Source organism: Mauremys reevesii, linkage group 27 (genome assembly GCF_016161935.1).
Source record: "Mauremys reevesii isolate NIE-2019 linkage group 27, ASM1616193v1, whole genome shotgun sequence".
In the NCBI taxonomy this organism is placed as follows: Eukaryota; Metazoa; Chordata; order Testudines; family Geoemydidae; genus Mauremys; species Mauremys reevesii.
Genome location: NC_052649.1, coordinates 1,248,380 through 1,265,397, shown reverse-complemented (window position 1 = coordinate 1,265,397; position 17,018 = coordinate 1,248,380). Strand labels below are relative to the sequence as shown.

Here is a 17,018-nt window from a genome sequence, read left to right as displayed (position 1 = left end):
ACACTCCACCTGGCACAGAGGGGTCACACCAGGCTCCTCCTGCCAACCAAGCCCAGCAGTGAGGGGCAGGAAAGGCAGGCACACAGGGAGGTCTCCACACCCCTCCATGCCACAGAGGAGGTCTTCTCACTCGCATGGAGGGAGGAGAATCCAGTCATAGATGGAGCCATTAGTCCACAACCCCCTGTGGCAGGGTCGGTCTCCACAATGCTCCCTTGTGGCCTGCTGTGGCACTACTCACCCTACCTCAGTTTCCCTGGAGGCAGAACTCTGCTCTGGGGATCTGCACCTTGTATCAGGGCTTCCTTCCAGACCCGCTCTGCACCTGCTGGCTCCCCCCGCCCCACTGCTGGTTGGGCTTGAGACCCACCTCAGCCAGAAGTGGGACAGACCCACTGGTTCACCACCAGGGAGGGGTAAGGACCCATTCTGTTGGCAGTGGGGGTTGGCCAGTGCCCAGTTTTTCTGCATCTCAGAAATGGCCACCCTACGTCTCACAAACCAACAACGACCCCAAAAATAAACCTTAACATGCCCTCCACCCGCCTGGGCTCCCCCTTCATCCTGCTCGCTCATTCACTGCTGACCTTCCCGACTCTCGCCCTGGAGCTCCAGCTTCTACCGCTGAGCTTCCCCCCTGGCTTGAAGCGGTTTCCGCCATAAACAGGCTCTGCGGTTTGGTTCAATGGCTCTCAGCAACCCCCACTATACAAATTGTTCTAATTCCACTGCTCCCCGCAGTCCTTCCCACAGGCTGGGATCCTTGTTCCCAGTCTACCTACAGGCCACAGTTTCGACCTTCCCCCACAAGCCGGCCCCAGGAGCCTCCTTCTCCCCTCTCAGGAGAGAACGTTCCTTCAGCAGCTCTGCTCCCTCACTGGACTCTCCCAGGCCTTCATGGAAGCCACCTGTCTCTTTCCCAGCTACAGCTGATAACAGACCGAAGCCATCTGATTCCCAGTGACCAGGATCACCTGGGGGGTGGGGTGATGGAGCAGGACTCACCCCTGCAGCACCTCCTGCTGGTTGTCTCAGGGAATTAGCTCTTTTCCAGCCTGGGCGCCCTCTGCAGGCTGGTGTCCTGCTTGTAGCTGGCCCCATGTCCCTCCCAGACCCTGGTGCCCCTTTACCCTGGGGCTGCCCCCTGGCAACACCCGCACCAGCCTCTCTGGGAAACCCCCAACCCTCTAATCCCCACCTTGCCTCAGTCTGGGCTACTGCCAGTCATCACCCAGCCCCAGCTCCCTGGGGCAGACTGCAGTGTAAGCCACTCATCACAGGCAAGGGGGTTCGGACCTGCTGCCTTTGCCTGCCTCTCAGTACCTCTGTGGGCCTTGAACCAGGCCCTGCAGCCTGGGGAGTTGCCAGCCTGGAGCTCCCCTGGCCCTTCCCCAGCCCTGCTTCACACCCAGTCCCCTTTCTGCAGGCAGCCAGGCCCTGCTCTCCCAGCCTGGAGAGACACTTCTCCTGGGCCTCTGCCTCCCAGCCTTTATATACAGGCCAGCTGGGGCCTGATTGGGGCATGGCCCAGCTGCAGCCGCTTCCCCAGTCAGCCCAGCTTAACAGCTCTCAGCCACAGCCTTCTCCCAGGGCTGACTTTAACCCTTTTCCGCTGGAGTGGGGGAGCCACCCCACTACAGGGCGGACAGACACATCTGTCAGAGATGAGGCTAAGCTTGACTCCCCTTAAAGGGCCAGCCAAACAGGGACACCCCCACACAGGGCATGTGGAGGGGCTAGTTTGCAGCCAGTACTGGCCTTCCCTTCGAGGACTCATTTCTTCTTCTTCTAGGAGCGCTAGTCATGGTTCATTTCAGCCTCCCCCATCCCTGCACAAAGCCCCCCTAGGCAGAGTTTCGGCAGGGAGAGATGAATGCCGTCCTAAAGGACCCAAGCCCTGAAAAGCATGGAGTAGTTCTGGGCCCCGGGTACGGGATCCAGAGCCTTTCGCCTTGGGGACCACAGAGCACATCCAGCCAACGGCATTAGCCCTAGTGACAGAGAGCTATTGCCACATCTCCGTCAGCTGTTTGGTGGCCTCAGGCACCGGCAGGCAGGTGTCCATCTGCCACGGACTGCTGTCATACCTGGCATTAGGTGGTCCCTGTGTGGGCAATCTCAGGGGACGGCTTGGCCTCGGAGACAGACTTCGTCCACCCCAGGACAGAGGAGGTGAGCCAGGGATGGGCAGCTCGCCCTGTTAGTGTTTCACTGCAGGAGAAAGCAAGGACCTTTGAAGTCCAAGGCTGCCAGCCTGACACCTTTCCCCAGTGCTCTGCCCACCTTATCACCTACCGCCCCTGCCCCCGGTTTTCAGCCTGAACTGGGTTTCACGCTCCGGGCACAGCAGAGTCACCCTGCTTTCATTTCTGGGGAGAGCCCCGGTCCGATCCCATCAGGCTGCTCAGTCATTCGCAAAGGCCTCTCCTGCGTGCATTGTGGCCGCAGGCAGGGAGTCAATCTTATTTCTTGGCAAGATTCCTCCTCTTCTCCCAGTGACTGGATGCTGGCCATTGTCCTAGGGAAGGTGTGCTGTGGAGAACAATCAAGGCTGTGTTACCCGCAGGCTTGAGCTGCTCAGCAACTCTGGGAACGGATACAACCTGGAGAGTTCGCTGCAAAAAAAACCAAGGTCTCAAAAACAAACTGCAAGGACGCAGGGTCGTTTGTAGGGACTGAACCTGGCACCTCATACTCCAAAAATCCTGGGCTGGCTGATGCAAAGCCTGTAATAGACTCATAAAACCTCTCCTGGAGCCCAGCCACTCGACAAAGGGGTTCTTGGGAGCTGGTTAAAAATGGGTGGAGAATTTGGGATGACTTATTTTTCTTCATCGATTCCAGGACCCGAAGGGACCACTGCGATCTTCTCGTCTGGCCTCCTGTACGACACTGGCCTAGAACTGCCCCACAAGAATTCATGTTTGAACTCGAGCAGATCTTTTAAACAACATCCAGTCTCGATTTTAAAATGGCCAGTGATGGAGAATCCGCCGTGACCCGGGGTCAATTGTTCCAATGGTTAATTGCTAGGAATTCGCCACCAACTCCAGCAGGCCTCATCCTTACACAGGGTCTGGGTGAGGGCCTCAGAGCCTGATCCATTGACTTCAATGAGAGTTTCACCCACAAACGGAGCGGAGCAGAACACACGTGGCCACGGGGACCGGCTGTCAATCTGCAGGATCGAAAGGCTTCCTGGTCGCTGTTCTCGCTTGCGGTGTGTGTTAATATTTTGTTGGCTGGAAATGCCGACTTTACAAGACGGGCCCGGTGCAAATCTGACAACATAGCAGCAGGGGAAGGAAAACGTGCTAAGTGTGTGTTCTTGGGGCAGTCTCTTGGAGTTTATTGGATAGCTCATTAGCTGCTATTTAAGCCTTTTCAGCCAAGTCTCCAAGTAGGCTGGGTTGTTTCATTTCATTCTCCTCTTCATTACTCAGGCCTCATTTCCTGGGTAGCAGACTTGGGTGGATACAGCTAAATGGTGCATGCGGCCATGCCTGGCTGTAGGGTGACCAGACAGCAAGTGTAAAAAGTCAGGACAGGGGATGGGGGGGTGTAATAGGCGCCTATATAGGACAAAGCCCCCAATATCGGGACTGTCCCTATAAAAGAGGGACAGCTGGTCACCCCACCTGGGTGTGTGGAACAGCTCTTTGCTTCGACCCCCTTGGGAGTCGCACAAATCAAGTTTTGATCACGCAGCCATTCGAAGAAACCTTTGCACGGGGGAGCCCAGATTTGCTCTTCTCCTTCCAGACGGCCAATCACCAAACAGAAAGGAGACCAGGTGTCTCAGGAGACCCGCCCACATAGCAAGTACTTGGCGGCCAGCGCCTGAGGCTGAAAACTGGTTGCCTCAAGCTGTTGGGCAGATGCTCGGGAGAGGCATTGTGCAGGTGGGACTCGAGCCAGTGCACGAGCCATTCACCAGGAGACATAAGGGCTACGTTCCCCCGGGGCCTCCATTCCCAGTGCTCTGGCCTCCCCTCCTTTTATAACAGCCACCTTTTAAAACTAGGGTGACCAGATGTCCTGATTTTATAGGGACAGTCCTGATTTTTGGGTCTTTTTCTTATATAGGCTCCTATTACCCCCCAACCCTGTCACGATTTTTCACATTTGCTGTCTGGTCACCCTATTTAAAATGGACAGTTACTGATCTTTGATCCGGTTCAAAGGTCCACTGTCCCAGCCCACACCTCACAGCTCTGCCTGCCTGCTGCCTCTTATGGCTAATGACGCAAAGAGGGTAAAGGGGAGAGCACCTAGCTTCGCCCGCCAATGAGGCGAGCCGCCTCTACTGACGGCCTGTAATTTGCAAAGCTGAGTTTCAGATCTGCAGGGCGAGGGGGAACGGTCTCTGCTCCTGAGACGCAACCTGTTCTTCCCCCCACTCTACTCAGAACACACTCCGACCCCAACACAAGCCATGCTCCTTCAGCATGGGATTCTTGGGCCGTTTCAGCCTGTCAGTCACTCCCCTAATCACCAGAGGGCTAGTGCCCTCCCCCATCCCTCCATGCTGATCTCAGGGTCTCTCCAGGACTCTCTGCCCAGGAAGTTAACCACGAGATTATTGCAGTGCCTCAAGCCCATTGGGGTGTCTCTTCTGTGGGGTTCCGGTATTGCTAGGGATTGGCTTCTACAGCTGTGAGTTTCCAAGAGTCTCTTGCACGGCACCCAAGCAGGTGTAACACTAATACGCGTCTTGCACGGATGAGCAATGACAAGATCGCAGTGCAACTCCAAAGATTTTCTGATAGTTGTTTTTCCCCAGGGGGATGAGGAGCAAATGCAGTATCTGAGAAACCACTGGAGAAGAGATGTCAGTCAGTCAGAGTCCACAGACACGCCATTTAGATAGACAGATAGATATGTACGGGGATGGAATGATCATTAGATAGATAGATAGATTAGATAGATGATATGCTTAACACTGCTTTGTTATTATAGAAAGAATAGGAGTCCTTGTGGACTAACAAATTTATTTGAGCATAAGCTTTCCTTACACCTCTTGTCAACTGTGTGTAATTGACCATCTTGATTATCACTACAAAAGTTTTATTCCTGCTGATAACAGGTCATCTTAATTAATTAGCCTCGTAGAGCTGGCATGGCATCTTCTCTGTATGCATATATATACTCTTCTTATATGTTCCATTCTATGCATCCGATGAAGTGGGCTGTAGCCCACGAAAGCTTATGCTTAAATATGTTAGTCTCTAAGGTGCCATGAGTACTCCTGTTCTTTTTATGGATACAGACTAACATGGCTGCTACTCTGAAACTTGTTATTATAGAGTTGCTAATCAGTGTGGAACTACTGACTGACTTTCTTGTAAAAATTGATCATATGATTTATTTTGGAAAAAATATATATATACAGAGAGAGAGAGAGAGAGGAAGAAAGAGATTTGGAGTCCTGGATCTTGCAAATATACTATATGAAATAAAATGTTTGTCAGGCTAGATCTTATCAGCCTTCTTACTGTCTTCCCTTTAAAGAGCTGATTGTTTAGGTAAATGTCACTGATTTGCTAATTACCAGGAAGAAAGATAGGAGAACACTCTAAAGCTCTCTCTGCCACAGGCCCAGACAACTATCTGCAATGCCAATGCAACACAAGGTTGCCACTGGACTCAGATTCTCCACTGCCCTGTTGTCATTTACACCTTTGCAAGGTGGGTGTCAAGTGCTCACAAAGGACGGCAGCGTTCCACACCTACCGGACACTCACTTTGCACTGGTGCAAATGATGACTCCCGGTGCAGAACAACAGGGAATCAGGCCCATAATTCATATATCAAAGCAGAAGGCACCATCCTCTCCCCAGGGCTTTATTTCTATCCTGCCCCATATGGTGAAACACTCCTCTATCAGAAAGTTACTGATGGGGCTTCTCTGGTGTATTAGCTCTCTGCAGTGGGAGAGCCGGAGTTGGGCTAGAGGATGGGGCACTAGACTGACACTCTGGAAACTTTGCTTCCATTTCCAGCTCTGCCACTGCCTGCTGGGTAACCTTGGGCAAAGCACTTACCTCCCAGCCTGTGTCTCTGTTAGAGTGTAAGCTCTTTGGGGCAGGGGCTGCCTCTGGCCTCAGCCATAGCCTGTAGGTGATACTGTAATAGCAGGGACGAATCGCCCCCATGGCTAATAGGGCCATCTCACACTCAGGCGGTAGCTTTCATGCCACAGCAGTCTCTCTCAGTCTCATCCTTCCCCACTGGAGATTCTGCCTCTCCCCCGTGGCCCCGTCACACGCCTCTGCGGTGCACACCTCCCCCATGCCCCCTACAAGCTCCCGCACTGCAGGAGGAGGCAGACCTAGGCTCAGATTCATGCACACAGACCTGAGCCAGATTCCCTCCCCACACCCTGCAGTGCTGCCAGTGGGTGGGAGCAGCTTTAAACCCCAAGCCACAGCAGCCCACATTTTAGGCTATATTAGGTGTGTCTCCTCCCCCCGCAATCCCAGGGTCCTTCCAGTCTCAGGGGCTCCCCGCTCGCAGGGGTAGACCTGAGGACAAAATCAGTCTCCTCTGGACCTTTGGAGCATCGGCTGCTGGGGACAGGATGGGGTTTACCCAGGACACTTCATGGGCCCTACGCTTCTCTACTGAAGCTTCAACAAGCTAACGTTTACCAGGCCTGATCCCCGGTTGGTATGAATCAACAGCTCCACTGAAGTTAACGGAGCTCCGGCAATTTATGCCGCAAAGGACCCGGCCTGTTCTCTTTATTCCTGTTGAGCTGTAGGCAAGTGCCGGTCATGCGGAAACCCGACGGGCTGGTGCAAACGCCGCTCGCTGCGGGCTGGGATAATGGAAGAGACGTGTCATTCTGGCGCTTTCCCGCCAGCTAGGCAATTCAGACCCCCTGGAAGGGACACTCAGAGCGCCTCCAGCTCGGGCAGGCTGGGGAGAGCCCCACTCGATTCACCCCTCCCTTCTGCCTGGCTTGGCTGATAAGAAAAGTCACTCGAGGAGGCCTGCTAGACTCAGCCTTGTTTCACGGCTCTGTTCCCCAAACAAGGGCTTTGGGGAGGAGCCCCAGCTATGCTCTGAGAAAGCTGTCACCCGTCCCCACCGTGCCGACTGCCAATCCCCCGTGCTAACCACTAGCCCACACTCCCTTCCTAAGCCGACCGTGACATTGGTAGCACAGTTCCTGTTTGCTGTCCCTGTTCCTGTTTTCCTTTTAAAACATCAGAGCCTCCAAAGTCATGTGGTGCCTGTTGTTAAACGTCTGTTACAAAACACAAAGGCTCAGCTCGCACGCTGGGGTGGATCGGCAGAGCCCAGGCTGCTGAAGTTCTGAGCCACGGTGCATGAGATCACACTGAAATCTTGGGCCAGAGCCTCGGTTTTGAGCCTTGTCCCCTTGTGCCATAGACTCCAAAAAGAGTCTGCATTCCAGGGAGCCTGAGCCACCAGGACAGCCCTAGGGACTGTTGCAACTGGCATAGGTTAGAGCAGCCCTGAGGCTGTTCTAATATACGCTGCGGGGGGGGGCATAACAAGTGCTCAGCTTCCCCCAGGAGTGGGGCAGAGATAAAGATAACGTAGGGCCACCTTTGACCTCCCAGCTGGTCCAGGCTGGGCATGATTTGGCTGGACCCAAGGTTTCTGACCTCTTTCCTTTTCATCAGCTTGATTTCTCCACCTTAATTGTGCACTAACATTGGTGAGCATGACATTTTGCCTGCAGAAGCGGTGGTGCCCAGTGGCTAGAGCAGGGGCCTGGGGTTCCCTGCCGCTTGCTCTTGGGTAAGTCACTTTCCCTTTTCCTGTGCCATTAAAAGGGGCACAAGACTCTCGTTGGGCAGGGGAGACTTAATCCAGGGGGCAGAGTTGTTTGTGAGCCTGCCAATACAGGTGCCATAGCTGCCCTGGGGATCTTATTGCAAGCACTGAAGTGAGATCATTTCAGAGCTGCCGCTCTTCAGCCATCAAGCAGCAGGACGTTGTCCCTGTAATGTCCCCAGCCCTGCCAGACTAGGCGAATGCAAACAGAGCGCAGATGCCGCTGAGTGAAGCACTCCCTGTGATTTCTTCATTGCCCTGGCAGGGCTGTGAATGGCCACGCAACCCCCCCTTCAGGGGGCTGCTCTGTTGCATGAGCTGAATCTGGACAATCCCCTCTGAAAAAGAGACAGCTGGCCCTCCAGACATGCGTGAGGGGCCATGGTGGAGTCTCCTCCATGCACGGGGAGGAGACGTTAACCACACATTGGAGACGGACACTTAGCGCACACATACACACACATTCTTATAAATGCAGACACATATGAATACGCATGTCGTAGTAGGCATCCTTCAGTCTTGAGAGACCCTGGGTATGCACACTCTTGAGGGGTAAAGAATTTACTCCGTTGGTTTTATGGCAGCCGCGAACCTGGCTGAAGAGACCCATTTGAGAGAGACATTCGCTGCCGCATCTGGCACATTTAAAGGTGATGTTTTGACCCTTTGGGCTCTGCCATCTGCGAGATCCTTTCTCCTCTGCAAAGCTGGGCAGCTTCCTCTCAGAACTCCAGAGACCTTTGTTAAACTTGTTTCCAAAGGCTGCCATCTTGAGTGTGACCTTCCCAGTTGTCCACGTCCATTTCTTTGAGGTCTTGCTTGCACACATCCTTGAAACGCAAGGTTGGGCGTCCTTTGGGTCTTTTTACAGATGCTAGTTCACCACAGAGGATGAACTTTGGGATCCACCCATCATCCCTTTGGCACACATGCTCAAGGCAGCAGAGGCGTGTTTGCATGCTGGGTATGCTGCCCCGTTTGAGCACCTCAGTGTTGGTGACTCCATCCCTCCAAGAGGGTCCAAAGATTTGACAAAGGCAACGCGTATGAAAGCTGTGGAGCCTCTTTTCCTGATGAGAGTACAAGGTCCATGTCTTGTGTAACGCCAACGGACCCCGGTCATCTGCAGGCAGGATCGAACCGGGGACCTTTGGAGCTTAGTGCATGAGCCTCTACCACATGAGCTAAAAGGCAACTGGCTGTTAGCTAAGACTGTGTAGAGCAAACTCATTAATCTCTCTCTCTAAGTGGTCTCGGTGCCACTAGATGGGGCAGAACACCCCACCCAGCAGGTGGGCGGGTTACACTCGCTCCCATACTAAGGTGTGCTGAGAACACATGCACGATGCACACAGATGTGTGTGTGTGTTCTGTCTGTTTGTTGTTCTGCCAGACCCTCTTGTTCGGTCTAGAAAGTTTTGTGGCAGCTTTTCCAATGCGGATGTTGAGTTCCGTTTCAAGTGAAAGGTTGATCTGCGATAGTGGACCCCAGGTATGTGAACTCGTTCACCACTTAAATAAAATAAATATATGGAGACATACCTCTCTCATAGAGCTGGAAGGGACCCCAAAGGTCATGAAGTCCAGCCCCCTGCCTTCCCAAGTACAGATTTTGCCCAAGATCCCAAAGTGGCCCCCTCAAGGATTGAGCTCACAACCTTGGTTTTAGCAGGAGCTCAAACCACTGAGCTATCCCCCCCTTCATGTTCATGGCTGTTGAGCTTGATGGATGATGCTTCCTCAACTCCTTGGCTCATTATGTTTGTCTTTTCTAGGCTTATAGTAAGCCTGAAGTCTTGGCAGGCTTTGGAAAAAGTGTCCATTAGGTTTTGAAGATAAGCTTCTGTGTGGGTTGTCGCTGCTGCGTCATCAGCAAAGGGGAAGTGTTGGATAAGGGCCTCCCGGGTCTTGGTTTTAGATCTGAATCTGGCATGTGCACATACACATACACCCTCCCCCACACTCATAGAAACGTAGAACTGGAAGGGACCTCGAGAGGTATCTAGTCCAGTCCCCTGCACTCATGGCAGGACTAAGTATTATCTAAACCAATGTTCCCTCTAACTTTTTACGTCCATGTGCGGAATGAATTTTGTTATGTGCACCGATATGGAGGTGATGTGTGGCATGGATGGGGCCGAGGGGTTCGGAGTGTGGGAGAGGGCTCAGGGCTAGGGCAGAGGGTTGGGGGGGGTGCAGGCTCTGGGGGGGGACTGGGGATGAGGGGTTTGGGGTGAGGGAGGGTGCTCAGGGCTGGGGCAGAGGATTGGGGTGTGGGGGTACGGGCTCGGGCTGGGGGTGCAGGCTCTGGGGAGAAACTGGGGATGAGGGGTTGGGGTGAGGAGGGGCTCAGGGCTAGGGTGGGGTGGGGTGGGGGCTCTGGCTGGGGCGCAGGCTCTGGGGTGGGACTGGGGCTGAGGGGTTGGGGTGAGGAGGGGCTCAGGGCTAGGGCAGAGGGTTGCGGGTGGGGGCGCAGGCTCTGGGCTGGGACTGGGGATGAGGGGTTGGGGTGTGGGAGGGCTCAGGGCTAGGGTTGGGGTGTGGGGCACGGGCTCTGGCTGGGGCACGGGCTCTGGCTGGGGCACGGGCTCTGGGGTGGGACTGGGGCTGAGGGGTTGGGGTGAGGAGGGGCTCAGGGCTAGGGCAGAGGGTTGGGGGCTCTGGCTGGGGCACAGGCTCTGGGGTGGGTCTGGGGATGAGGGGTTGGGGTGAGGAGGGCTCAGGGCTGGGGCAGAGGGTTGGGGTGGGGGGGGTAAGGGCTCTGGCTGGGGGCACAGGCTCTGGGGTGGGACTGGGGCTGAGGGGTTGGGGTGAGGAGGGGCTCAGGGCTAGGGCAGAGGGTTGGGGGCTCGGGCTGGGGGCACAGGCTCTGGGGTGGGTCTGGGGATGAGGGGGTTGGGGTGTGGGAGGGGGCTCAGGGCTAGGGTTGGGGTGTGGGGGGTAAGGGCTCTGGCTGGGGGCACAGGCTCTGGGGTGGGACTGGGGCTGAGGGGGGTTGGGGTGAGGGAGGGGGCTCAGGGCTAGGGCAGAGGGTTGGGGGGCTCTGGCTGGGGCACAGGCTCTGGGGTGGGGCTGGGGATGAGGGGGTTGGGGTGAGGGAGGGGGCTCAGGGCTGGGGCAGAGGGTTGGGGTGGGGGGGGGTAAGGGCTCTGGCTGGGGGTGCAGGCCCTGGGGTGGGACTGGGGATGAGGGGGTTGGGATTCAGGCTGCCCTGGGGCTGCGGCGGGGAGAGAGGATTCCCCCGGGTGCCTCTCCCTGGCTGTGGCAGCTCCGGGGCTGAGGCTGGGGAAGAGGCACCTCTCTCCTCTCCAATCCAGGCCCCTGTGGCTGTGCGCCTGCTTGGCCCTTGCTAGCCTGCTGCACAGCCACGCAGCTTAGAGGGAACTTAAGTCTAACCATCCCTGACAGGTGTTTGTCTAACCTGCTCTTAAAAATCTCCAATGATGGAGATTCCACACCCTCCCCAGGCAATTTATTCCAGTGCTTAACCACCCTCTTAGGAAGTTTTTCCTAATGCCCAACCTAAGTTGCAGCAAGAATGGTTTAACCCCATTGCGACTTATCCTGTCCTCAGAGGTTAAAGAATTTTTCTCCCTCCACCTTGTAACAACCTTTTATGTATTGAAAACTGTTATCATGTCCCCTCTCAGTCTTCTCTTTTCCAGACTAAACAAACCCAGTTTTTTCAATCTTCCCTCATAGCTCATGTTTTCTAGACCTATAATCATTTTTGTTGCTCTTCTCTGGACTTTCTCCAATTTGTCCACATCCTTCCCGACATGTAGCACCCAGAACTGGACACAAAACTCTAGTTGAGGGCTAATCAATGCAGAGTAGAGTGGGAGAATGACTTCTTGTGTCTTGGTTACAACACATCTGATAATACAACCCAGAATGACGTTTGCTTTTTTTGCAACCGTGTTACACCGTTGACTCATATTTAGCTTGTGATCCACTATGACCCCCAGATTCCTTTCTGCACTACTCCTTCCTAGGCAGTGATTTGCCATTTTGTATGGGTGCAGCTGATTATTCCTTCCTAAGTGGGGTACTTTGCATTTGTCCTCATTGAATTTCATCCTATTTACTTCAGACCATTTCTCCAGTTTGTCCAGAGCATTTTGAATTTTAATCCTATCCGCCAAAGCACTTGCAACCCCTTCCAGCTTGGTATCGTCCGCAAACTTTATATGTGTACTCTCTATGCCAGTGGGTCTCAAACTTTTTTACTGCTGACCCCTTTCACATTGCAAGCCTCTCTGAGTGCGACCCCCCTAATAAATTAAACACACTTTAAAATATATTTAACATCATTATAAATGCTGGAGGCAAGCAGGGTTTGGGGTGGAGGTTGACAGCTCGTGACCCCCCATGTAATGACCTTGCGACCCCCTGAGGGGTCCCGACCCCCAGTTTTGAGAACCCCTGCTCTATGCCATTATCTAAATCATTGATGACAATAATGAACAGAACCGGACCCAGAACATCCCTGCAGAACCACACTCGTTATGCCCTTCCAGCATGACGGTGAACCACTGACAACTACTCTCTAGGAACAGTTTTCCAACCAGTTATGCACCCACCTTACAGTAGCTCTATCTAGGTTGCATTTCCCTAGTTTGCTTATGAGACAGTCTTGCGAGATAGTATCAAAAGTCAACATATACCATGTCTACCGCTTCCCCCCATCCGCAAGGCTTGTTACCTTGTCCAAGAATATACACGTGTACATATCCGTATGTATGTATATTCTTGGACAGAGTACCAGAGTAATGTATGTCGAGCCACTCCCCTGTGGCCAGATCTATACACTGTACACACACTGCCACATATACATGCATATTTGCACACACATATGTATATAGACATTTATGACACACACACACACTTACAAACACATCTAGTGTTAGCCGCTTCACTGACACGCCTGGTACATCCCAATAGGAGTCAGTGGGGTTACCGAAGGGTTGGCCTCATCGCCCTAGACCAAAGTTGGACACATACAGATATGTCCTGACACACAAACACATTCAGCCAGGTCCTCGGTACGCATGTAGGCACATGCACACTATACGAAATCACCTATGGGCCAGATCTTCAGCTGCCCAGCACAACCCTGCCCCGATCCTGGCAGCTGTGGGCAAGGGGCTGCCCTCTGGCACAGCGAGGGTCTTGGCACACAGGGGGCACTGGCACAGGAATGAAACTTTAGTTCAGGGCCTGGGTCCGAAGGCAGGTGCCAGGGGCTGTATCCATTCAGTCCGTTGCCTCCGGCTACTGTACCCCAGAGCTCCCAGGGCTGTTATGGCAGCCGGGAATCCCCAGGCCAGGGGACCCCATCCACCCTCCCTCCTCTCCCCAGCATGGGCAGGCATGGGGAGCCGGGATCCCACTGCAGGAAGGAGCCGCCGGGAGCTAGGACAAGTCTCCAGAGCGGTGCCACGCGTCCGCCCCAGCATCTCCAGCCAGCAGCCAGGGCACCGACTCGCGGCATCCCAGCGCTGCGGGGACACGGGCAGGGAGCTGCGGGGACCAGCCTCGCCGCCGCCCCCGGGGAAAGGGCTGCACCGGAGCCGCTCTCCCGCATCCCCGCGGCTTCCCGGCCAGCCGCTCGCCCCGTCTAGTTTACAGGGTCCCGAGCGCTCCCCGCAGCTCCCAGCCGGTCCGAGTCCGCTGCTCAACCCCCCTTGTTCCTGGGCAGCCCCCCGGGCACCTCCTCGGGGGGCTCCTCCCCGTGCCAGCCCCCGGGCAGGAGCGGCACAGAGTCAGCGTGGGGGGGGGGGGCTGGCTCTGCTTTCCCCAGCGCCCGATCCCCCTAGGCAGGGGCGAGGGGGGGCAGCACCGACCCTGAGTGGCACCTGCTCCCCCGGGAGGGCTGGGCCGCCCAGGGGGGCTGCTCTGGGCTGCACCCCCCTCCCCGGGCGTGGCCCCAAAGACCCCCCCCGCGGGGACCCCGCCCGGGGCTCCTACCTGGCGCTGGGAGTTGGGCTCGCTGAGGTTGGTGTTGTAGTCCCAGCTGGCGGACACGCTCCGGAACAGGACCGCCTCGGCGGAGCTGTTGTAGCCCTGCGCGAAGAGGGCAGCCCCGGGCTCGCTGGCGTCGGTATCGGGGGGCAGGAGCCCGGCTTCCAGGGCCACCGCCCCGCCGAGCCAGAGCAGCAGCAGCCGCAGAGCTGGGGGCATCCTGGCACCCGCGTCTGCCCGGCCCCGGAGCGCCTGGCCAGGGAGCCTCCCGCGGCGGCCGGCGGCTTATAAGCTCTGCCCAGACCCTGCCCACCGAGCCGGCCTCTCCCAGCAGATAAGCGGGAACATTTTACTCTCCCTTCGGCGGCTCGGAGCCGGAGCCCGATGAACGAGCCACTCGCGGTGCCAAAGTCCTTCCATGCAGCACGGGGAGGGGAGGGGAGAGGGAATTGGGGATGGGGGAGAGGGGGGGATGGGGAGGAAGAGAAGGAAGGGGGAAGGGGAGAGAGAGGGAAGGAAGATAGGGGAGGAGGAGAGAGAGAAAGAAGGGGGGAGGGGGAAGGAAAATAAAGAAGGAGGGAGAGAAAAGGGGGCAGAAGGGGACGGGGAAGGGGGAAGCTGGAGAGAGGAAGGACCAGGTGGGAAGGAGAAGAGCAGAAGGAGGGAGACGGAAAGACGAGGGGGCTCTGGGATCTGGCTCCTTACAGCTCCATGAAAGCAGGATCCCTGCTCCCCTGGGCACTGGGCCCCTGGCTCTCCAACTCCATCGCCAGGGGAATGCCAGGCCCTCCCCCTCTGGGCAGCCAGCTGCCTCCCCATGCAGCCCCCTCTGCCCAGCCGGACTCCAGCTTCTCCCTTGCACAGTCCGCCGGCTGAGGGTGCACCAAGGCCTGGGCTGAGCTGGAGGGACGCGGCTGGACGGCGGGGAGCCACGTTGGCCCGGGCCTAGCTGGCCTAGGTTCATCCTCACTTTGGGGTTTCTTTCCCGTCCCAGCCGCTCTCGCTCCCCCTCCCCCAGTCTCCCAGCTGAGCTCGGCAGACCCTCAGGGTGGCTTTTGCAAGTCCCCGGCTGCAGGCTGCGCCCAGAGCCCGCTGGCACTTGGAGAGATGCAAACCGGGGTCCGTGGAATTCCACTGCTGGGAGCAAGGGGAACAACAGGCCCCAGGAAGAGCCTTCGCCGAGCCCTTGATCCCACCAGGCCAGGGCTGGGCGGACTTGTTCTGCCCTTTTCCTGTGGATAGGAGCCGCGAGGGGGTCACTAACCCCCTTTCCCTTCTCCTAGCGCTAAATGGGAGGGGGGTCCTGGCTGGATCCCACCGAGATGTGAGGAGAATCCGGGGGAATATGGAAAAGTGTGAGAAGCACTGGCCTATTCTGTATCCGGTCAGGTGGTGATCAGGGCTTGCGTGAGTTTCACAAGCCAGGTAAGGCGGGGGTGGTGCTGGCAGGGTGGGGCTCACGGGCAGAAGGAGAGGGGCAGTTTCTATCAGTGGCTGGGCAAGTTCCTTTCCCCTGCAGCGCTCGCTTCAGCATAGACAGATCGCGGCGCCGTTCCACTCTGGCAGCTCCTTTGTTCCGGAGCTCCATGAGTTGGCAGCTGGCCGAGGTCACCTTGGCCATGGCTCGCGCTGGGCTACTGACCACCAGTCACATCACATGTCCCGAAGTCGTCACTTTCCCTCCTCCATGGAACCGCGGCTGTAAAGCTCGGGATGACGCGCACATATCTACCCACCCAGGAGCAGGCACGTAGCTAGCTCACCCCGTCCTGCTGCAGCGGCACGGACACGGCCAGCACCCGTCTACACAGCCACCTCCTTCCATCCTGAAATGGGAGGTACCCAGTGATGAGCTGCCAAAATTTTAACAACTGGTTCCCTATAAAAAGTTCTGATTTAAGGGGGGGGAGCGGAGGAGGGGCCGGGGCAGGGGGAGACATACTTGTGGGGCCTGGGGCAAATTGCCCCACTTGCCCCCTCAGCAGCCCTAGAGCTTGCAGCCCCCTCCCCCCTTACCTTGCCGGCAGCTCAAAGCAACTCCAGAGCTCAGCTGAGCTGCCCACGCTGCAGCTGAGGGTGAGCGGGGGAAGGGCCGGGGAAGTCTCAGTCTCCCCAGCTGGGAATCCTGGGAGCAACAGGATGGTCCGGCCTGCAGACTGGAGTTCTTTGCCCACCCCCTGGCCCTTTAACAACCAGTTCTCCACGGAGGTCTAATTTTAGCAACCGGTTCTTGGGAACCTGTGGGAACCTGCTCCAGCTCACCACTGGAGGTACCTGCACAGGGTGGCTGGCCCCTTTAATAGGAGAGGGCCCAGCTTCCTCCTCCACCCCCAGCACAATTAGCTCACCTCTCAGAGGCGGAAGATGAAGAGGGTCATCATGGCACTCAGGAGGCCAGATGTTAGCCTGATGACTAGCTGGGCCAGAACTCAGTTAGGGAGGACTTCCAGGGAGCAGGTTAGGCAAACCTGTGCGAGGGTCCAAAGTAGGGTCTGCAGGGAGATCCCTAGAAGGGGCAGCTGAGCTGAAAGATAGTCCCAGAGCAGACCAGGAGAAGGATTCGGGGGAAAGCAGCCTGGGTAGTACCAGGTTTACAGTGGCACCAGGCCACACTCGGAAGGGGCCCATGACGACTACATGGGGGCCCACGAAAGGTCAATCCGACCCAGAGCCTGGGAGTCAGCACCTTCTAACAGATCTGGGAAGGACTTAAAGGTAGCCCGGAAGTGGCTGAGATCTGAGCCAGGAGGTGGGCGGAAGAGTAGCCCAGGAGAGGCAGAAGCAGTTTGGTTGGTTTGGACTTTTGTTGTCGTGCAAAGGGTTGAATTTGTTTAGTGACGAGTCCGAGTGGTCAATCTGCATCAGCAACACTGTCCCCTGTGGAGAAGCTCTGGGGGGAGGAGGAAACTGAGGCAGAGATGCTTCAGGGCCACCCCATTCCCAGAAGGGGCATTCAGTGCCCCTGTACAGTGCTGTCCTCCCTCCCCTCCCGGGGTCCAGAATGTAGCTGCCCCATCACTTTCTATTCATTTTGTTTTGCTGGGGTTTCCCCGCCCAGCAGCCCTGGCACTGACGTCAGCTGTCTCTGCCTCCCAGAGAATGCCTCCCTGCGGGGCCTGGGAGGACTCTCCCAGGACAAGAAAGCCAAATAAAACCACATCTGTATCCCTGGCTGCCTGTGAAAGGAGGAAGAATCCAGGCAGCAAGGGGCTTCCTGCTGAGCTGACGTAAAGAAGAGAGGCCAC

General features: G+C 56.3%; 1 protein-coding gene across 4 annotated transcripts in view; it reads right to left on the bottom strand.

Annotated features, from left to right (window-relative positions):
• The window catches only part of ACE (angiotensin I converting enzyme), a 105,425-nt gene that overhangs the window by 45,669 nt on the left and 42,738 nt on the right, over positions 1-17,018 (bottom strand). Inside the window, exon 1 of one of the 4 annotated variants that reach the window (XM_039516453.1) lies at positions 13,780-13,992. The exons of 2 other annotated variants lie outside the window; for them this stretch is intronic. In XM_039516453.1, the coding sequence (XP_039372387.1) occupies positions 13,780-13,992 (213 nt within the window). Of the gene's footprint in view, positions 1-1,005; positions 1,025-13,779; positions 13,993-17,018 lie in introns of those variants that run through there. One more of the 4 variants, XM_039516456.1, reaches the window with a different exon arrangement.